This window comes from Callithrix jacchus, chromosome 5 (assembly GCF_049354715.1).
Source record: "Callithrix jacchus isolate 240 chromosome 5, calJac240_pri, whole genome shotgun sequence".
Taxonomy (NCBI): domain Eukaryota; kingdom Metazoa; phylum Chordata; class Mammalia; order Primates; family Cebidae; genus Callithrix; species Callithrix jacchus.
Genome location: NC_133506.1, coordinates 122,591,101 through 122,614,079, shown reverse-complemented (window position 1 = coordinate 122,614,079; position 22,979 = coordinate 122,591,101). Strand labels below are relative to the sequence as shown.

Here is a 22,979-nt window from a genome sequence, read left to right as displayed (position 1 = left end):
CTAAAGAGAACAAATGCAGTGAACTAGACAGCACCCAGACCCAGTGTGTACACAGACTCTCAGTCTGTAATTACCCCGTCAAAATGGTTCATTGTGGTTGGTGACACCTGTGCATTTTATTTCCTGAAATCTAGAAAAGTTCCACACAATCATTATTTCCCAAGAGCAAAAGGCCCTTTCTGACCCATTTTTCCTGAAACTGGAGACATATCCAATGCTTTTTTGTCTTTGTAGGTGCAGAGATTCTTTCTTCAAAGCAGTTAACATTTTCAAAAAAGTGTGCAACTCCTTTTGGCCTGGCTTGCTTTGCCCTTGAAAAGGCCTGGGTGGTTTTTCCTTGTCCAAGAGTCCCTCCAAATGGACGCTTTATGTACTGCAATCCAGAGCTGAGAAGTTTGCAAGTTTTCCTGTCTGCATTCCGATCATTCAGCAAGAATTCATTGAGCACAGATTTTATCTTGTCTGTCCCGTGTTCCCCTGGGGGAAAGATACCTGGGGGAGGGATGGAGTGAGGCCCTGGGGGAGAGATACCTCAGGTAGGAGGGGGTGTGGCCCCTGCCCTCAAGGTGCTCCCAGTCTGTAGACATGGAACATCTGGGCTGAGCTAGGCTGGCAGGAGAGTGGAAGGGCAGAGGAAGTGGGTGTTGTGCCAAACTAAGGGCTGCCAGCACTGAGATGCATGGAGGATTGTGCTCAGCGATGGAGCAGCATGGACTCAGAAGCACGGGGCAAAGTGGGCACAGAGATTCACATGTTCAGCAGTTACTCAGTGCATTTCACGGTGCTGTGCTAGGCAGTGTGGGTCCACAATAACTTGAAGAGACTAGCCTTGTTGGTGTGGAGTGCATCTTTTGGGTTATATAAATACTAAGTGTGATAAGTTGCATGCAGTTAAATATTTAACATATAGAACCAACCCGTCCGAACCAATGCAGTTCCTAAGTCATACCAGCATCTGCTAGGGGAGTGCGGGCCACAGTACGGAGCATCACCAACATTCAGATAGACCTGTTCAAGTAAATGGTAGGAAACAGATGAGTGGCCCATTTTCTATGTGGGGAACCTCAAAGATACTGTAACCAAGTGCCACTCTAGCTGTGATAGAAAATCTCTCAGTTCTAACTTGTCAATGGGAGAAGAATGATATTTTGTTGCTTGTGGCCAAATGATTCTAGTGAAGCAGTCTGATGAGTGGCAGTGCCTGGGCTGCCACCCATGATCAACTCTCACTTGTCCTGTTGACTCTTCATTGTTCCTGCTTGTGACATCAGTTACCCCCTTATGCCTTGGAGGGCCTGACTCCAGTACACCCCCACCCATGGGAACTCATGCCCACACCAGTGGGGAGAGATGCCACGACCATCCTGGACCAATCACATGAAGCCTCTTATCCAAAGACAGATTCCAGCGAGCACTTGCTCTCTGTTGCCAGGACTTCTCCCAGCTCCCAAACCGCCTTAGTCTCTTTTGGCTGATCTGATAATATACCTTTAACTGGGAGACTCATAAACAACAGAAGTGCACTTGGAGGCTGGAGACTGCAAGATCAGGGCACAAAAAGACTCAGTGGCTAGAGAGGGCCCTTTTCCTGATAGCCCCACATCCTCACACGGTAGAAGGGCAAACCAGCTCCCTCGGGCATCTCTTATAAGGGCACTGATCCTATTCATGGAGGTTCTGCCCTCCTGGCTTAATCACCTCCCAAAGGCCCCTCCTCTTAATGCCATTGCCTTGGGGGTTAGAATTTCAAATATGAATTGGGTGCAAGAGGCACAGACATTCAGACAATAGCACAGAGCTCTTCCCATCCTCAGCCAAAGCAGGAATGACCCAAAGGAATGCTGCTGTCCCTTTGCACTTGGTTACAGTATCTTTGAGGTTCCCCACATGGAGCCTGTTTCCTACCATTTACCTGAACAGGTCTATCTGAATGTTGGTGATGCTCTGTACTGTGGCCCACACTCCCCTAGCAGATGCTGGTATGACTTAGGAGCTGCATTGGTTCTGAAAGTGCATGGGGAGAGGAGGATCCCTCGGTCTCTGCAGAACCAGCCTCTGTAGGCATACAGCAGAGGTTCTCTATCCAGGGCCCATGAATGCCCTAGAATGTCATAAAAACCACAGTGTAGGCCAGGTGTGGTGGCTCACGCCTGTAATCCCAGCACTTTGGGAGGCTGAGGCAGGCAGATCACCTGAGGTCGGGAGTTCAAGACCACCCTGACCAACATGGAGAAACCCTGTCTCTACCAAAAATACAAAGAATTAGCTGGGCATGGTAGCACACACCTGTAGTCCCAGCTACTCCAGAGACTGAGGCAGGAGAATCACTTGAACAAGGGAGGCAGAAGTTGCAGTGAGTCGAGATTGAGGCATTGCACTCCAGCCTGGGCAACAGGAGTGAAACTCTGTCTCAAAACAAAACTGCTGTGTTGTATTAAAGGGATGCATGGCTTAAAGGGAATGGAGAATGTCCAGCCCAGAGTGTTTTAGGAGGTGCCTATTACCAGAAGTTAAAGCCTGTGTGCATCAGGAATGTCACTTGGGAGCTACAGTTCCCAGCCCCCTGTCCAGTGGCAGCCAGAACCTGCCTGGGCCCCTTCTCCTAAAATGGCCTTCTGTGTCCACGTGATAATCCCTCATGTTGCCAGGTCTGGTTCCTCCGCGGGGTTCCACACCAGCTGCCCCGGCTGTACCTGTACCGCACCCTACCCTAGCCAGGGCCTGCGTACCTGCATTGTTTCAGAGGCTCCAAGGCAGAGCCCCTAAACCCACAACGTTGCCTTATTGCTGGACAGCTTGACCGCCCCCAGAACATCACGTGGGAAGGGTGCTCGGTAAATCCTGTTCCGGAAGCAATCTGTCACTCCACCAGTTTCCCAATCAACATTTGCCGCGGAGTTCTGGCTCCCAGCGCAGAACCGACTTGTGGCAACGCGAGGGAACTGGCAGCTTCTTAGACCCAAGCTCTCCCTCACAGCATCGTCAGAAGAGGCCCAAAGTGGAGACACAAACAAACCCTGAGAACAGCGTGTCCTTCCCAGTAACGTGACCGGGAAAATGTGAGCCGGAGGAAACTTGAGAGCTCTGTGGTGCAGCTGAGCTGGGAAGGGTGAGAGTTTTTTTCCCTTTTTCTATCTGATCCAGCCCATCGGCCACTTGAGATGCTCCTGGACTGAGTAACCAAGCTGTTAGGAGGGTAACTTTCTCAGCAGGACCAGCCCTGAGCTCTGGAAAAATGCAGCTAGAATAACGGGGAAGCAGAGGGGCCTCTCCCATGGCAGGCTGGCCCCTGACAGGTCAGCTTGCTTGTGGCCCAGCGCTGCTGCACACACATTCCTTTAAAATCCCTATTTCCGAGGCAGCCGTTGCATAATTAAAGAATGGCCCTGTGGATGGCTTACTGTGCTCACTGTTTGCACTTGCTCCTGGGTGGAGCTGAGGTGTGGAAATGGGCAGGGAAGCCTGAACAAGGTGGGGCTGGCCAATTGCAACAGGTCACTGCCAGATCAGACACCCTGAAGAGGAGGCTGTGAGTCAGGTTTGTCCAGGAGTGCCAACTCCTGCACCAAAAAAGCCAAGAGAGAAGCTGCAAGCATAAGGTGCACGTGAGAGATGTCGGCTTCTGCAGATTCTGCTAAGACTGGAGAAGATGGATTCTAGTTCCTCTTGGGAGACACACCCTCTCTCCCCACCCCCAGCCCAGGACCTCTTCCTGGCTCTAGGACAAGGTCCACGTTCAGAGGCTGATCAAAGCAGAAGGAGCTTAAGAGAAGGAGAGCTTCCTCTTTTATGTCACTTTCTCCTCAAACAACTTACTGTGTTGGTGGGGTGGGGTTTGTTCTATGCCGGGGGTCAGCTAACTATGGACCAACAAATCTGGCCCACAGCCTATTTTATTTTTTATTTTTTTGAGACGGAGTCTCCCTCTGTCCCCGAGGCTGGAGTGCAGTGGCATGATCTCAGTTCACTGAAACCTCCACCTCTTGGGTTGAAGCAATTCTCCTCTCTCAGCCTCCCAAGTAGCTGGGACTATAGGTTCATGCTGCTATGCCCAGCTATTTTTTTATATTTTAGTAGAGATGGAGTTTCACTGTATTGCCTAGGCTTGTCTCAAACTCCTGAGCTCAGGCGCCTTGGCCTCCCAAAGTGCTGGAATTACAGGCGTGAGCCACCATCTCTGGCCCATTTTTTAAATAAAGTTTTATTGGAACAGAGCTGTGTTCATTTGTTAACATATTATCTGTGCCTACTTTCACTCCTCAATAGACCTGCATAGTGGCAGTACAGACTTCAGGACCTGCAAAGCCTAAATGACTGATGATCTGGCTCTTTTCAGAAAAAGTTTGCTCTCTCCTATTCCACAGGTGAACCTGAATGCAGAGGTCACCCTGTGGGGTCCACGCTCAGGCCCCTGAGGCGGGAACTCATTGCACTCCTGACTCGCTCCCTTACTAAATCCCCAGTCTTGAGCAGGTTTGTCAACATCGCTCTGCCTTGGTTTTGTCATCTGGAAAACGTGTCTGAGTCATGTTAAGTGAGTGGGTGTGGTGAAGTACATGGAAACCTGTCAGTAAAGCCTCTTTCTTTTTTAATTCAGACATAACTCACAGGTCATGAAATTCACCCTTTAAAAATGTACATCGTAGTGGTTTCCAGTGTATTCACAAGATGGTGCAACCACCACCACCATCTAACTCAAAACATTTCATCACCCCGAGAAGAAAATTCCTTAGTAGTACTTATAGTAGGATGAGTAACAACCACTCAAAGACATCAGATCTTAATCCCTGGAATCTGTAAATGTGACCTTAATTTGGAAAAAGGGTCTTTGCAAACATGATAAAGTGAAGCATCTTGAGGTGGGGAAATTACTCTGGATGATCTGGGTGGGCCCTAACGTGATCACATGTGTATCCTTAGAGAAGCGTAGAGAGAAATTACAGGCACAGAGGAGAAGGTGATGTGGCCACAAGCCAAGCCATGCTGGCCGCCACCAGAAGCTGGAAGAGGCCTGGAGCAGATTTTCCTCTGGAGCCTCCAGAAGGAACATGGCCCTGCGGAGCCCCTGATTTGGGGCCTGGTGTTGTGGATGTTGGACTCCTGGCCTCCAGGCCTTCAGAACTGTGAGAAAATACATTTCTGCTGTCTTAGCCAGGAAGTTTGTGATACTTTGTTCCAGCAGCCCCAGGAAACTGAGGATACCTATTGCTAAGATTACTGTTGACGTCATCCCTCGAGCAGAAGGCCGGCCAAAGTTAGTTAAGTCCTGGGACTCAACTGAGGCAGTATGAGCTTCAGCGTACTCCACGTAGTGGCAAAGAACCCTACTTCAGCCAACAGGCATTCATCCGGCAGGGACCAGACATTTTTAAGAAGCCACACCCTTTCCCCACTTCACTTATTTTCTTGTTTCTTTCTGCATAGGGCTAAACAGACCTTGTTGACTGGAAAAAAAAAAAAAAAAAAAAAGGACAGTCTCAGTCCCCAACAGGCCTCTCATGGTATGCACACCACTGCCATTGGGAACACTACTGTAGGGAAATGAACACACTGTTTTTAGATGTATTTATGCTATTTGGTGGAGTGTCATTTTTCTTTGGTTTCAATATTTGTTTTGTGGCCTTAAAATCTCTACATTTCCCGGCTCACTTTCACACCCACTGCAATCTTCTTTTTCCTCTATGCTGTCCATGTGCCGTTTGTCCCAGAATTGGTGACTGCAGCAGAGAGAGAGAGGACCCACAAAGCGCCGTTTCCTCTTGGGTGGCATGGTTGCTGGGTTCTCCCTGGGCATGTGGTCACTGGGTACGTTGTGGTCTTAATTGATTCAGTCACCGACCTGTTGCTTAGGCAGATGTCAGCACATTCCAGCTGTAGTGACTGGAACACCCCAATGTGCTAAGAGGCTTATTGGTTTTAGAATTGCATCCCTGAAGCTAGTACACTCACACCTTTAAATCAGGTGCAGCACCTGTAAACCCCTTCTCTAAGTCCAAGGCACCAAAGCACAGCCATAGCAGTGAGGCTTTGCCTGCCTTGCCGTCACCCCTGTATGCACACTCAGGGCACAATCCAGCACTGCAAGGTGTGTGCTCACTTTTCCCTCTGTGCTCTTTGGCCACCCATCATCCATCCAGCGGAGTCTGGTCTCTTCCTCTCCTCCTCATTTCCCTCCATCCCCTCCTAGCTGAGGCTGACTTCCCCACCTCTTCTCTGGGGCTTTGTCTTGTTCTAGTCATTTCTGTACAGCAGCAAGCAAACCGTTGAGTTTTGCACAATCACAAGCTTGCCCCAGCTTGGCTACTCATTAGCTTTGTGTAGTGAACAGGGGATTTCACCTCTCTCTGCCTGCAGGCCCTATCTGCAGATGGGCTTGATCATAGCATCTTTTTACACGAAATTAATTTATGGATCTAAAGTCCTTTGAGAGAACATTCTGGATATCTAATAATTATCAAAATAATGAATTCTCTGGGTTTGAAGCCACTTTTTATTCCTCAAAGACAAGGCTCATGGGTCTGGGAAGCATCCCTCACTCCGTGGCCTGATGTTGAAAGACATCAAGTTCTTTCAACCACAAACACTAAGTCTCGCATGTTTCCAGCACTTACCGGCTCTTCCATCACCATTGTGCATTCACATTTCTTTGGCTGTTGGTAACTTCAAACAAAGAAGACTTTGTTTTTCTTTTTTTTTTTTTCCTGCAGTGTCAGAGAATATTTTTGCTCATGCCTGGTGTGGAGTAGGATTTGAGAATTTTGTTTACTCTTGCTTTTGCTATCAGTCAGGGGTGGAGGTGGGAGGTTTCACTGGGTCACCACACACGGAACAATCCTGACTTTTGCAGTAATTCTGTTTTGAGCCTTTGTTCTTGCTGTTGTTGTTTAAGTAGAAACTGGGAACATGGGTGCTCTTAGAAGGGGGAGAAAAACAATAAAAAGAGAATTATTTCCTAAAGCAAAACAGATCATTGGAAGGGCCATGTTGTCCTTAAATCTGGAGACACTTGACTTTTGTGCATCAAGAAACAGTGTCTCCATATAGATATGAACCCTTTGATGGGCGGGGTCACTGTGGGTCAGTGCTGACAAGTCTTGTCTGCAGGCAACAGGGATACAGCTGTGTCGTCAACAAAGCTTTTGGTATATGTGCCTTGGATGAATCCTTCAGAACTCTGCGTGACCTCACGTTGACCCATTGCCCAGCCAGAGTGCCCTCAGAGTGAGATTAAAAATCCACAGTGTGGGTTGGGGAGGTGGGAAAGGGTCACACACTGGGTAGACTCAGCAGGGTTGCCACCAATCTAGCTTTTATTCGAGGTGGTGAGTCACGGGTGTTTATCATTCCACCCCATCATTTATGCTACATATATTCTCTGGATTAAGAAACCACCTGGAAGGGCTAGGTGCAGTGGCTCAGGCCTGTAATCCCAGCACTTTTTGAGGCTGAGGTGGGTGGATCACTTGAGGTCAAGAGTTTGAGACCAGCTTGACCAACATGGTGAAACCCCGTCTCTACTAAAAATACAAAAATTAGCCAGGCTTGGTGGCATGTGTCTGTAGTCCCAGCTACTTGGGAGACTGACTCAGGAGAATCACTTGAACCCAGGAGGCAAAGGTTGCAGTGAGCTGAGATCGTGCCACTGCACTTTAGCCTGGGCAGCAGAGTGAGACTCCATCTCAAAAAACAAGGAAAGCATCTGGACCGTTCTCTGAATGGATCAAGGATTGCATTGAGTTTTGTTTTTGTTTTTGTTTTTTAATTGAAAACTGTTTTGGAACATCTAGGAGCTGACTGTTTCACTGTAGCTTAGTGGGGTCTGTTACCCTGAGGAAACAGCCCTGCTTCTGGGCTCAGAACTGAATGATGGTGGGGGTAGTGGTGGTGATGGCAATGACGGTAAAGATAGCAAACGCTTCTTTAACAGTACTCTTAGTAATAAGAGCAAATAGAGGACGCTTCCTTTGTCCTGGGTTCTCTTCTCAAGGCTTTGCGTCTGTCAATTCACTTAGTTTCACAACAACCCTATGGGATAAGCACTGTGACTGTCCCTGTTTTACAGATGAACACATTGCGAAGTTGGGTGATTTATCCAAAGCCATACAGCTAATAAGTGGCAGGGCAGAGATTTGACTCTCGCTGCCCATGCTCTTAGCCCCTAAGTGATGCTACCCCTGAGAAGTCACCTAGCACCTGCAGCACCCATTCAAGCAGAGACGGCCTGACTTTCTCCTGTGCAGCATCAGACGCACATTCTTCACTCAGCTGACTATAAGCCTTTGTGAGCGTACCTTGCCTCTCCCAGAGAAAGCATGGCAGTCACTCCTGCCTCTCTTCTTGCCTGGGTCCCCATCTTCACTTTTCATGAAGCAGGCTCTAGGCAAAATCACTGGCTTCATTGCCAAGCCCACACTGTGCCATCTATCCTGGTGCACGTGTGGCTTAGATTCTCCAATCCGGTTAGGGCTGCCCAGACCTTTGAGCTGATGAGACAGCCCAGATGCCTTATAGCCCCTTGACTTAAAACTCTAAAACTCTCACATCCTGGGCTCCCGCACTGCCTGCATCACGAATCACTGGGTAGGTGTTTCTCGGTCTTCATAATCTCATTTGAATGGGCTTTATCCAGAAATGATAGGTTACATGACCAGGAAATTATATAACCTTCTAACCCAGGCTGGTTTTTCTCAGTGCCAGGCTTGACAGCTGATAATTTCAGAGCAGCCATCTGAAGCCAAAAAAATGGGAATATAATTAGTATTCTATATTTCTATTAAAGTTCTGGAATTACAGAACAGACTTTCTATTCTGAAATGGCCAGTACCATGGCACAGATGTATTTCCTCAGCAGATGTCTCCTCCTCATAAAGGCTGCGGAACTGCTAATGAGATGTGATAAAAAAGTGTTCTTCCCACGTCCCCTGCCAGGACTTTGGGCCCTCAGTGCCTCTGCAATGGAATGAGCAAGGGAAGTGTGTTGTGTCTATACTGTTGGGTTTAGAGACTGCCTATCTTTTGGAACTCGAGTTGGCACAGTAGATCTTTTAATATATATATATATCATTTTCAGTAGTGTGTGTATCAAAGTAATGTGATTTTTTTTTTCATTATCTTAATTTTGTGAGTCAAAACAATTTGGTTCTTGCAGAAAGTAAAAGACAAGAAATGAGCTGTGGGACCGGTGCCGCGTCTGTTCTACTTGGACCCGCTACTGCTCTTAGGCTGTGGAATATTTCACTTCCTTAATAAGAATTGGCATTCCTGACAATTGTGCTTCCCGAGTGTGGGATGTGCTTCCCAGGTGTGGGATGGGGCCACTGGTGGGTGTGACTTTTGGTAGCACTTGAGGTGATTTCTGAAGGTTCTGTACTGATATTAAAAAAACAAACATTAAATTACGTGATGAGTTAGTTGTTCTCGATTTTCTTTCAATCTCAGTTGTAACAGCAAAGATAGACTTCTGCAGCCAGAATATCCTTAACACTCTATCACTTGTTAATTTCCCCTTCGTAGCAAAGAGAGAAGTTCCCAGGCAACTGGATCCAGCTAGAAATGAATAACATCAATTTTCGTTGTGTTTACTTTTATGGTTTCCTTCCACTTATGGCAGACAATCTTGGTTTTCTGTTTCCTAGAGTGATACATTTCATTTTTTAATGATGGATATTAAAAAGTGAGCCAATTTAAAGAAAAATGCTAGTAATAGCTGAGGTCTCTAGGGAGCACACTTGGAGGGCCATTGCTGGGTGCAGAGAACAGTGCCTGGCCCTGGCTTCACCTGAGACTCATCTGGGGAGCTTAAAGATCCTGATGCCTGGGCTTCAACCCAGATCAAGTAGCTCTTACTCTCTGAGGCTGGGGCACAGGCATCAGTGTTTGACTAAAACATCACAGGTGTTTCCAGTGGGTAGCTGAGGTTGGGAATCCCTGCCCACCTATCCTGGAGCAGCATCCCCACCCTCTGACTCCACATCTTTTTTGGGGTTGGGGGTGGGAGATATGGAGTCTCACTGTGTCATCCAGGCTGGAGTGCAGTGGCACAATCTCGACTCACTGCAGCCTCTGCCTCCTGGGTTCAAGTGATTTTCTTGCCCTAGCCTCCTGAGTATCTAGGATTACAGGTACTTTTTGTATTTTTGGTAGAAACAAAGTTTCACCATGTTGGCCAGGCCGGTCTCGAACACCTGACTTCATGTGATCCGCCTGCCTTGGCCTCCCAAAGTGTTGGGATTTGACTCCACATCTTGATTGCATATTTCCCTTGTTTCTCTCTTCTGTCTCCAGCCCTTGTTCTCGTCTACTTCCCCACTTCAATTTCCCTCTTATTTTCTCTTTCCTAGCTTCTCCTCTTCCAGCTTCCTTACAACTATTCCTGTGAGTAATGCCCCTAGCATTGCCTCTTAGCCTAAGACATTCTTGAAACCATGCAGTTGCAGGCCCTGTTCGCAGATTGCCACATTGTACTGTTCTCCTCGGCATTTGCAGATGCTGTCGATGCAGTTTCTGGACATCTAAGCCTTGTTGATTTTCTTCTCCACCAGTGACTTGTATTAAGAACAATTAGGATCATCACTATCATGCTCTCACCATGTGCCAATCACTGTTCTAAGCACTTAATATGTATGAGCCTACATAATCCTGACGAAGGAGATACAAGTTTTGAGATGAGGAAACTTGGGAGATAAAATAACTTGCCCACAACTACAGAGTGGCAGAGCCAGAATTCAAATGCAGGCAGCCTTGCCCCAGATCCCACACTCCGAGCAGATGGGACCCCCAAGTTAGTTGCTCATAATCCTGATTAAGGTGTCCTGGCATGCCATGAGTCACACATCACACAGGCTGTTCTCTGCTGCGATAAGAAATTGAAATTTGGACCCACTGTCCGCCTCAATGACATTTGGAATTGATAACTCTTTTTATTTTCTACTTAAATGATAGTATCTCAGTAGGAAGCTCACAGCTTTAAATCCCATCAAGATTTTAACTCATCACCATTCAGAAGAGATCATACTTCCATGATTGTGTGTGTGTATGTATGTGTGTTGTCAGGAATATAAATTGAAGACTTAAAAGCAGATGCCCACAATAATTCTGCAACCCAGGAGCTCTTGGTGGCCTTGATAAGGGTCTTCATTGGCTTATCCTGTATGTGACCTTCTGCAGCCTCCAGTGTTAGACATTCTGGGGCATTTTCTACCTTTAAAAAGCAGCTGATTCTCATTCTGGTGTTTAATCAGAGATAGACCATTGGCCTCTTTCCACTCCTCATGAGAGAGCTCCATTTTTATGCTCACATTTTTCATCTTTTGTGATACTTAGGGTTGATGTTTTAGGGGCAAGACCTTCTGCATTGGATTAAAACCTTTCACAGGAGCTTGGTGAATTCTTGAGTGCCCAGGTTCCCTGGGGGCCTCCAACCCTCTGGATTTCAGAATGATAAGAGTGGACACAAGTCTGAAACGCTGTTTCCGGGCTGTAGTGAGCACTCACATCATGGATTTTTTTTTTTTCCATTTTCTAAGACCCCAACAATGTAAGGTTTTTTATAAACATTATTTTCTTTGATTTTCCCAACAGTCTGTACCACTGGAATTATGCCCCTCTTCATTTTTCTAGATGAAGAAACAGAGGCTCAGAGACTCAGCTTCCCTGTGCTCAGGGTTACCTGGTGAGACACCTGCTGAGCCACGGGGATCATGCCTGTTTGTTTTATTTATGTGCTCCCCGAGATGAATGAGGTCAGATACTTTCTTAGGAGAAGACATACTTGGAAGGCACCAGTGGGGTGTGATAGACATATGTTCAGCTTCTCTGTGGCTAGCAGACCTGAGCCAGTCCCCTCCCCTTCTCTGACTATTTGAATTTAGTCCCATCTGTTACCCACCTCTGTAAGGTTGCCAGGTAAGGAAGACATAAGGCTGTTGGCTGGCAGGAGACAGCACACAGTAGGTCCACAGACTAGTAAAGGCAGTGCCTATTTCTGACTTCTGATCCTAGGGCTGTACCTCCCACATGTTTGTCCAAAGACCCAACATCTTTAGGGTTCTCCCCTGCCCCGCCCCCTTCCCATCTAGCCCTGCCCACTGCCAACTCCAGTGCTTGCTTCTAAATTCCTCTCTAATTCTTAGTTTAACAATCAAACTATGCTGATAAACTATGCTATTTGCCTAGATCCATGGTTCTGGACTTTTATGGACATCAGAATCACCTGGAGGCTTGGTAAATATAGCTCATTGGACTCCACCCCAGAGTTCTGATTCAGAAGGTGATGCCAGTTCCGCTGGACCAGTTCCAGGGACCACACTGTGGGAACCACTGGACTGGGGAGCCTGGTCCCAGTTATACGCGTGCTGATGGTGTCTGACCAGTTAGGGATCTGATAATTCTGCCTTACTGGGGAAGATGCCATTGGAAGATAACGAGGAAGGCATTTGGGGTAGGAGGCTGAAGGCTTTGTCTATTCATCATAGCAGTGGATAAATTACCTTTTACATTGATGTGCAGTGGCTTTAGACAGCTTCTCACTGTTGTGAGCCTCTGCCAGCCATTGAATCTCAGACCTGCCTTCCTCTGGGTGAAATGGCCTTTCTTTCTAATTATTTTTGATTCCCATATCAGGTTTTTCAAACTAGGATTGCATTGAAAGCACCTGGAGGTCTTGTTAAAGTGAGGATTCAGAGTTATTAAGTCCAAGGATAGGGCTCACGGTTCTGCGTGTCTAATGAGCTCCCACGTGATGTAGATGCTGCGGGTCCATGGACCAGCACCTCGTAGCAATTCTGAATTATAGCTGTGTATAGCTTGCCCCTGCTGCCCAATAGAATCACCCAAGGAGCTTTTAAAAACAAATACTTGGCCAGGCTGGGTGGCTCACGACTGTAATCCCAGCACTTTGGGAGGCCAAGGCGGGTGGATCACAAGGTCAGGAGTTCAAGACCACCCTGACCAACATGGTAAAACCCTGTCTCTACTGAAAATACAAAAATTAGCCCGGTATGGTGGCCTGTAATCCCAGCTACTCGGGAAGCTGAGGCAGGAGAATCACTTGAACCCAAGAGGCGGAGGTTACAATGAGCCAAGATCATACCACTGTGCTCCAGCCTGGGCGACAGAGCGAGACTTTGTCTCAAAAACAAACAAATAAAAACCAATATTTGAGCCACATTCCCTGGAAATTATAGTTTAATTGTGGGGTTTAGAATTTTTAACACCCCCATTCCCCAACCCCCATGTGATTTCAATGTACAGCCAGGGTTGGAAACCATTGGTCGTTACCCACAAAATGGGGTAACACCTTCCCAGAGCTCAGCTCCATGTGAGCGCCAGAGACTAGGTCGGACTGGCTGCTTCCGTGTAGGGAGGGTGCACCATACTCCTGGGAAGCTGCACAGGTCACCTGGGAATCTTGTTAAATTGTGGATTCTTCTTGGTCAGGTTTGGGGTGGGACCTGGGTTTCTGCATTTCTAATAGATAATCTGAGTGTTGCTGATGCTGCCAGTCGAGGCTGGTGCTGAGTCTCCAGACGCGCCCACAAGGGCCCACATGATGCCCGTTATCTCTGCCAGTGATGGCAGCGGGTACCTTTTCTCAAGCCGAGCATTAGAGGCTTTTGTTTCCACCTTTTCTCTCCCTAAACGCCATCCTGACGTCTCTTTTATTCAGCTTGGTATTGACACAGGACACTGGGCAATATAGGTTTGTTCTCTTTTTGTAATCTTTTCTTCCTTCTCTCTTCACAGTACGAGACGCAAAAAATCTAATCCCTATGGACCCAAACGGGCTTTCAGATCCTTATGTGAAGCTGAAACTCATTCCTGATCCCAAGAACGAAAGCAAACAAAAAACCAAAACCATCCGCTCCACGCTAAATCCCCAGTGGAATGAGTCCTTTACCTTGTAAGTGGTCCCTCTCCTTGATAAAATTTCGTTCCCATACGCCATGCAGTTGCCCACCTCATTATTTGAGATGATGAAGTAGGCTGCTTATAAATGTCTTTAAACATGTCTTCAGTCCTAAGATCTCCTCAGGCTGCCATTAGGGAGGTAGCTATTAGTACCTGTTGGATAGATGGTAATTATGATACCAAGAGTTGCATAATTCAGGCCTCAAATTATTATTATCTAATCTGGATAAATGTATCAGGTATGTCCACCTCTTGATGGATTTAGGTTCTTTTGAGAGTTAGGGGAGGGCATAAGGCGAGAATTTAAATAATTTTTAGATCACAGAATGAGTGAGCGACATAGAAAGTGTTATTGCCACTGAAACGGGAAGATCATTCTTGCCTTCAAAGAGAGAATTCCTGGAAAATGTGACATTTAAAGTCAGCCTGGGAGGGCTGCCCGGGTTTCAGAGGTAGAGACGGTAGAAGGGGAAGAAGGAAATAAATAAGTCAGGAGGACTGAGGGCAGCTGAGCAAAAGCAAGAGGTCCTCTTTGTAGACTAGTAACAGGAGGCAGTTTTTCTGTGGACAGCCAGAAAGGTAGCTCTCTATTCTAGAGGGACCAGCAAGTTCTGCTCTGTGAAGGACCAGAGAGTATATATTTGAGGCTTTGTGAGTCATACGGTCTCTGTTGCACCTCTGTAACTCTAACTTTCTAGTGCCAAAGCAGCCATAGACAATATGGAAACAAATAGCCATGGCTGCATTCTAATAAATCTTTATTTATAGAAATAGACTGGGCCAGATTTGGCCCATGGGTCATAGTTTATTAACTCCTCCTGTAGAGCTTTGGTTGCCAGCATAAGGTTTGGTATTTTACTGGACCAGTAAGAGAATTAAATATACTAATTCTCTATCTCAGTCTCAAGTCACGTACATGTGTTATCTCCCAATAAAACCACAAGCAAGATAACCTGGTGTTTGCGTGTGTGTGTGTGTGTCTTGCAGCAAATTGAAACCTTCAGACAAAGACCGGCGACTGTCTGTAGAAATCTGGGACTGGGATCGAACAACAAGGAATGACTTCATGGGATCCCTTTCCTTTGGAGTTTCGGAGCTAATGAAGATGCCAGCCAGTGGCTGGTATGGAAGCCATTTAGGTTGAATATGTCTCAAAGCATCAGACCATTTAGACAGTTAGGCTTAAGTCCCTAAAATGTCAGTTGAGACAGGACATGGTGCCTTACACCTATAACGCCAGCACTTCAGGAGGCTGAGGCAGGTGGATTGCTGAGTCCAAAAGTTTGAGACCAGCCTGGGCAACATGGAAAAACCCCATCTCTACAAAAAATACAAAAATTGGCCGGGTGTGGTGGTATGCACCTGTAGTCTCAGCTACTCAGGAGGCTGAGGTGTGAGGATCACTTGAGCCCAGGAGGCTGCACCATTGCACTCCAGCCTGGGCAACAGAGCTATCCTGTCTCAAAAAATAAAGAAAGAAAGAAAATAAAGAAAAAGTCAGTTAAACGTCTACTTATGGCCAGGCTGGGTATGGTGGCTCATGTCTATAAACCCAACACTTTGGGAGGCCAAGGAGGGCAGATCACGAGGTCAGGAGTTTGAGACCAGCCAGTTCGAGACCATCCTGGCCAACATGGCGAAACCCTGTCTCTACTAAAAATACAAAGATTAGCCAGGTGTGATGGTATGCACCTGTAATCCCAGCTACTTGGGAGGCTGAGACAGGAGAATCTCTTAAATCCGGGAGGCAGAGGTTGCAGTGAGCCCAGATCACACCAGTGCACTCTAGCCTGGGTGACAGAGTGAGACTCTGTCTCAGAAAAAAGGAAAAAATGTCTACTTATCTGGCTGTAGTCTCTCCATAGCATGCATTTCACAAAACAGCTTGACTAGAGGCTGCAGAAGACTTGCTAAGCTTACAGTCGTAACCCTTTTTCTCCTGTCTTTGGAAGGTACAAGTTGCTTAACCAAGAAGAAGGTGAGTACTACAATGTACCCATTCCGGAAGGGGACGAAGAAGGAAATGTGGAGCTCAGGCAGAAATTCGAGGTGAGGATAACAAAACGCCTGGAAACACCATTCCTTTCTAAAGCCCGACTTCAGGAAGGGCCGAGATGTTGCGGTCACATTTTTGAAAGGCAAAAATTAATCTAAATGTTCCTGATCTTTTTCTTTATTGAGAAACATAAATGTTGCGTGTTCCCTTTCCTTTGCAAGCCATTGACATTTTATGTCTCTTATCACTTAGAAATGGAAACTGGAACTGTCCCAGAAATGAAAGCATGCTTGATTTCTACATAAGAAATCAAGGCACATCACTGGGGAGAGAAGCAGAGTTCAGAGGGCGGGATTGTTCTCACAAAGGAGGACTTGTGCTCTTCTGGAAAGGAGGAATTCATTTTGGCCTCTCCTTGGGAGCTCATTTGTGTGGAATCAGACTGTCATCTGAGATTTTTTTTTTTTTCTACGGAAAGTACAAGGTTCCTAATTTTGTTCTGAAAGACCAGCTTAAACAAATATGCCTTTGTCTTCCATCCCTTTTTGCTTAGCTCCGATGTTTAGCAGAGGCCTCCTCCTCCTCCTCTTCCTCTTCCTCTGCGTATTGGTGTTCAACTCTGTCACGGGTTCACTGGTCTTTTCATCTCCTCCTCTGCTCCTTACTTCTCTTTTTCTTCTCTCTCTCACTTCTCCCCTTTGTTTACCAGGCATCTCAGCTTTTGGTAAACAGTTTTTTTTCTCTAAGCACCTGCCTTATGTTTTAAAGTCACAACTTGATATTTTTCTATTTCTCTCATAACCCTTCATTTTGGCTGTTTGAGGGATTCCTATAGTCGCCTTTTCAGTCTGTAACTGGTTAATTCCTTTTTGAATGTTTCTATTCTTCAGCCTAGTTAGAATTCCTGGAATTTCCCCCACTTTAGAGCAGTACACATGCACGCACACACACGTGTATCGATGCTGAACTGTTACTGAAATGTTGACACCGATGGCATGCTGATGCTCTTGTTTTCCTCCTCCTGTTGTTCTCCAAGAAACATATAGATATGGGGGTAGGGAAGAGTGGCAGTGGGTGGGGGAGAGGAAATAAACCTTCTTCATGCCTCCTGCAAAAGAAACATACAGTTCTTATCCAGAGAAAATGAATCTCAAAGGATGTAAAACATGCAGTTGTTCAAATTACTTTGTTAAACTGATGTTTGGTTAAAGTTGATGTTGGTGGCAAATACTAAATGGCAGGGGCTGTTTGGTTAGATGTCCTTGGGAGCACAAATGAGTGAAATGAGTCACAGATAATCTCAATAAATGGTAATGAACAGCAGGCCTCAGGGTTGAGGCAATAGGGAGTGGTGGAGACTGGGGTGTTCCCAGCTTGAGCCCTGTCTGAAGGTGGCTGCTGCTGCTACCTCACCCCAAACGATGTTTCCCACATGCACATCCAGGCCCTGTGTTGCCAGATCTTCCTTCTTCAAGAGAAGCCAGAATTCCAGGTTTTTTCTGATTTCTCTTAATGTTGGCAGAGTTCTAATGTTAAAACTTAGAACCAGGCCAGGTGCAGTGACTCACGCCTGTAATCCCAGCACTTTGGGAGGCTGAGGCAGGCATATCACTTGAGGTCAGAAGTTCAAGACTGGCCAGCATGTCGAAACCTGATCTCTCCTAAAAATACAAAAATTAACCAGGTTTGGTGGCATGTGCTTGTAGTCCCAGCTACTCCAGAAGCTGAGGCACAAGAGTCGCTTAACCTGGAGATGTGGAAGTTGCAGTGAGCCGAGTTCGTGCCATTGCACTTCAGCCTGGACTACAGAGAAAGACTCTGTCTCAAAAAAAAAAAAAAATTAGAACTGTCTAGATGTGGTAGCTCACACCCGTAGTCCCAGCACTTTGGGAGGCTGAGGCAGGCAGACTGGTTAAGTTGGCGAGTTTGAAACCAGCCTAGGCAACATGATGAAACCTAGTCTCTACAAAAAAATACAAAAACTAACAGGGTGTGGTGGCGTGCACCTGTAATCCCAGCTACTCAGTGACTGAGGGACGAGAATCACTTGATCCCAGGAGGCAGAGGTGGTAGTGAGCCAAGGTCATGCCACTGCACTCCAGCCTGGGCAACAGAGTGAGACCCTGTCTCAGGAAAACAAACAATAAACTTAGAACTCTGTGTAGGTCAAATATACATCTATCGCTTTAGAGACCAGTAGAATTCAACCAGTAAGAACCAGCTTGTAATCTCTGCTCTTCAAAAATACAGGAGAGAAAATGTAATTTTAAAAATTATTTGTACCATTATCTATATTACAATATGTATAAATATATGTATGTATATATGTATGTATCTACTATTTGTCTGTCTATCTATCTATCAATAGAGAAAAGAATGAGATTCTTTTCAAAGAGGCCTTATAAGATTTAAAGGAATTCAAGCACAGAGATGAGTCAGGGTTTCGGGCAGGGTCCAATGTCTGTGCCAGGTGTAGCTCTTTGTCAGTTTGTATTTCTTCCCCTGCTTCATTATCTGTTTCCACCCCTACCCTGCAGCTCAGGATGCAGACCTGGGGTACTGCACAGGGCCACCTTCTTGAGCCCCATCTCTGATGTCACACCACTTCTGTGACAGTGGATCCTTCTAGAGAGAGTTTCAGAACTGAGTGCCAGCATTACGGAGCTGTCTCAGGGAGGAAGGAACCTGAGGAACTAGAAGGAACCTTCCTTACTAAATGTCATGCCATGGTGTTGATAGCAAGCAGTCACTAGGTCAGGGGCCGCTTGCACAGAAAGAATGCATTCGAGGGAGGAACGGCATGGGCGTCAGCATGGGGTTCCTCGCAGTCCTGTCTGAGACTTAGCTTTGCTGGTAGAGAAATATTGACCCCCTCTTTCTGCTTCATTGTTACGGCTTCCTGGTGAGTAAACTTCCTGTTTTTCTGGGCAGTGAGTTCAGCTTTTTATAAAGGTCAGAGTTCTAAATAAACAAACAAAATACAGGCCCCAGGGCCTGGGCAAAGGAAGCATTTCTCTTGGGAGGCTGGTCAGAGGCTGCGGGGGTGTTGCCAGTGATTGTTCATCCTCCTGGGAGGGCTGTGGGCTTTGCAGGAGTGCCAGCCCAAGGCTGTGCAGCATCAAGGGGAGAGGTGGCATCAGCAGAGGTGCATGGGGCGGAGGCTCCGCTCTTCACCCTACTGAGGTCTGTGCTTGGAATATCTGCATGAACTGCATTCTAGCTTTTTCTTTAAATACATTTCAGCTTATATTTCCTAGATTTTACTCGAATTACATTAGCTCATTTGCTTAGAGCACTTAGAAAAACACAACTGTGAGAGACTGGGCGGAAAGCCACTAGAAGATGGTGTCAAAAAGATGCCGAGAATTTTACGACATGTGCCATGCATCGTTGTGAATGCATATTCAGAGCCGATTTTAGGGAGAGGTTCAATCATGTAATGGTGTTTAGTTGAGGTCTATAAATGTGAGAGGTGCAAGACTTTCCCAGTGCCAAGTTACTGGGAAGGGAGGCACCGGGGCAGAAAGGCTGGCATCCACATTTGAGCAGTTCTGGGTGGCAGCCAGGCTTTGCAAACAGGGTGCCAGCTGGCCTTAGGTGCAGTGTGAGGAACCTCTTTGAACCCACATACCATGTCCTCCCTCTCAGCCTCTAGCACGAGCGCCTCCCACTGTCTCTAGGCTCCCCTCTCTGAGTCCTTTCTCACCAAATAACTGTCATGCTAACTTGCTTTCCAACATGTGTCTTTTCTTCCCTACACACTCTTTAATAGATACTTTGCCACCCTCCAGTAACAGTTCGATTCAGCTGAGTAAGATTTTTTTGTTAAGTTCAATGATGAATCTCTATTGGTTGAAACACACATGAGGGTTTGTCCTGTTGGGAACAGGCATCGCTCAGTGGCATCACACAGTATCCAGTCTGTCCTTAACCCTCCCCATGTCCAGCTCTGTTTTCTAAAAAGGGTTCCCTCCATGCAGTTTTTAAATCCTTCTTCAGAAATCAAGTCATTCGGCTGGATGAAAGGGAAATCAAATGAGCATTCACAACTCTGCCACCGCATTAGTATTCATTCGATCATTAGGTGGAAAGTTTTTTCAATTTAAATGGTTGGTTCTGGAATCTTGGCAAACAGAATGATCCCTGAGTGGAGCTCTTAGGAGCCAAGAAAAATTCCAGGGTGGCTGGAGACAGCCTTCCTCGCTCGTACAGATCCTGCTTCCCAGAGCAGTTCATCCTTCTACAAGACAAAACACACCAGAACCTCGATTGCGATGTTCATGGCCAGTGTGTCTGTGGGCCTGTTCCATGTTTGTCTCAAGTAAAGTACACTTGGTCCGTGATTCACAAACATAAATGATACATTTTTCCATTTGTTAAAAAGGTAAGGTGCCAGCAGCAGGCTAAGCAGACGGTTCCTGCTTTCTGTGAAGTTACGTCCTGTACCTGTGGTTCCTGCTGCAAAAAAAATCTTTCAGAACAAAGCAGGGAGCTTATCATATCCCCTGTGCTGGCTGTGATTCCCCTGAATCTCCAGGCACTACCGAGGACAACTCAGATTCCTGTTCCTCCCCCTCACTTCTTGGTCTCGGCTCCCTGTGATGAGGCTCATGGCCAGAGTTGGGAAAAGGTCCACCTTGCATTAGAGGTGGTGCAGAGGATGAGTTAGCTCTGCTCAGCAAACTTTTTCTGAAAATAGTCAGATAATAAATAATTTAGGCTTTCTAGGCCATGCAGTGTCTGGTGTAACACTCAACTCTGCCGTTGCAGCTCAGAAGAAGCCACAAATACATAAACAAATGAGTGTTGGTGTATTCCAGTAGTACATTACTTACAAAAACAGGTGGTGGCAGACCAGATTTGGCCCAAGGGCCAGAGTTTGCCAACTTCTGGCTTAGCCCATAGGCTCTGGAATCAAATCTTAGTTTTGTCACTAATTTACTACATGACCTCTCTGTGCATTGGCATCCTTAACTGTAAATGGAAGTAACAGATCAGGACAACTAGTTCTATTATTCCATTAGTTATAAATAGAACTAATGTCCTGATTTGATAGGATGTTAGTTGTCAGCGAAGTAAATGTAATACCACAGTGAGAAGTCAGCTTGCACTGATACTTCTCCATTCAGTGGTTGAATGTTGGATCCTGATTACAAACTCCAAAGTGAGCACATATGAAAGATGATTTGGCTGGGCACAGTGGCTCATGCCTGTAATCCCAGCACTTTGGGAGGCTGAGACGGGCGGATCACGAGGTCAGGAGTTCAAGACCAGCCTGGCCAAGTTGGTGAAACCCCATCTCTACTAAAAATATTAAAAATTAGCCAGCCATGGTGGTGGGCACCTGTAATCCCAGCTACTCAGGAGGCTGAGGAAGGAGAAGCACTTGAACCCAGGAGGCAGAGGTTGCAGTGAGCCAAGATTGCACCATTGCATTCCAGCCTGGGCGACAGAGCAAGACTCTGTCTCAAAAAAATAAAAAAAAGGAAGATGATTTGATGTAAACCACACCAAGAATCAACACAAGTATAATAATGATTGTTGAAGGGAATAATTCATTAGAGAAGTTAACAACAGAAACGTCACAGCTGATTTACTACTGATCGCATTCACATGGACCCCAGTCCTTCTGTTGATGTAATGCTGCCCTTTATCTTTTACAAATCTGGGATCTGAACTGTTCACATCTTGAGCTGTACCCAAGGGGTTACATGCTACATTCACGTTTCCAATGAGGGGAAAGAAGCCACATCTTTCGGTCTTTTAAAACAGTTCCAGAAGTTCTTACTGTCATTTGCATTTCATTTCCATGGCTTTTAGTAAGCTTAGCATTTTTGTTTCATATTTATACGTCAGTTGATTCTTTACCTGAGCCTATTTGGGCTCCGTCTACCTCGGAGCCTTGGAGTTGCCCTAGAATCAAGAAAATAGGCTGAGAGGCAGGGGAAGAAGAAAGGTGAGGGGAAGGGAGTTCTGGGACCAATTTCTAGGCCTGTCTTGGATCCAGCCACTTCCTATCCTCAGAGTTCTATTCCTTCCTTTCCCCGGCCCCCTTTCCTCCTGTGTAGAGTCTTCCCCCTAAGGCCTGGCCCCTCTTCTCTAGGGCTGTTTACTTTGTCCAACACCTTCTTCCCCAATCCTGCAACCTCAAGACAAATGAAGCCAGAAGGGCAAATAACCCCATGATGAACCTGGCTCCCTTCTCCACACTTCAGATTTCACAAAACGAAACATACATTTGCTTGTTTTGCTCCAGTATCCCAATGACTACTTTTAATTTGCATTTTGATGGCTTTTAGCTGGGAATGGACTTTAAATGAACTCATTTCTACCTGTGGGGTTGCTTCTGTGCTCCACGTGCTGTTAACAGTTACTGGAGACTCTAATATAAAAAAGTCAAGCAGCTTTCCTTTACTGAGCCTGCACCATTTGGTTCTGCTCAGTCATTCGGGCTCTTTATTGTTTTCATCATTTATTCTTTCGTTCATCATTTTAAAAATAGAGCAAAATAAGTAGCTAAAAGCACCTTAGCCTTTTCCTCTTCCTACTGTAACCGTAACTTCTGCTGCCCACCACTGCTCTATTCCAGAGCAAGCTAAACATCTAATATTAAGCCAAAGACATCTGTAGCAGAACGAAGACAGTGACGTGGCAGCACACCTAGGGCTTTGTCTGCAATGGGATATTTCTCCTGTCACAGTAGAATGAGAAATGGTGTCCTGTTAGAAAGCTAATGGATAATATATCACATATTACTCTTTTGAGTATCAGAGCCCAAGAAAACAAGATGAATTTATTTAAATTGCAGTGTCCCTTGAAGCTTGGATGAGCTCTCTAAAAGGAAATACTCAAGGTTCTTATAAAGGAGGAAATGTATAGCCCAGTGTGAAGAATGGTAGCTGCTCGTGAAGTGCAGTTTTGAGGACCGGTTCCTATCCTGTCGGTTCCTGGGGAGCAGGAGGTGAGACGCCGATGAGGCAGTGATGAAAGCAGCGGGAATCATGGCAGACGCCCGCTGTGTGAGGGTTAGATGCTACAGGCAGTTTCTGTGCTGGGGATGGTATGTTACTTTCAT

The 22,979-nt window shown here is 46.2% G+C and overlaps 1 protein-coding gene across 4 annotated transcripts in view; it reads left to right on the top strand.

The window, feature by feature from the left end:
• The window catches only part of PRKCA (protein kinase C alpha), a 490,912-nt gene that overhangs the window by 362,922 nt on the left and 105,011 nt on the right, over positions 1-22,979 (top strand). For all 4 annotated transcript variants that reach the window (XM_078374473.1, XM_078374476.1, XM_078374475.1 and 1 more), the window contains 3 exons: positions 13,744-13,900; positions 14,896-15,030; positions 15,861-15,957. In XM_078374473.1, the coding sequence (XP_078230599.1) occupies positions 13,744-13,900; positions 14,896-15,030; positions 15,861-15,957 (389 nt within the window). The remainder of the gene's footprint in view (positions 1-13,743; positions 13,901-14,895; positions 15,031-15,860; positions 15,958-22,979) is intronic.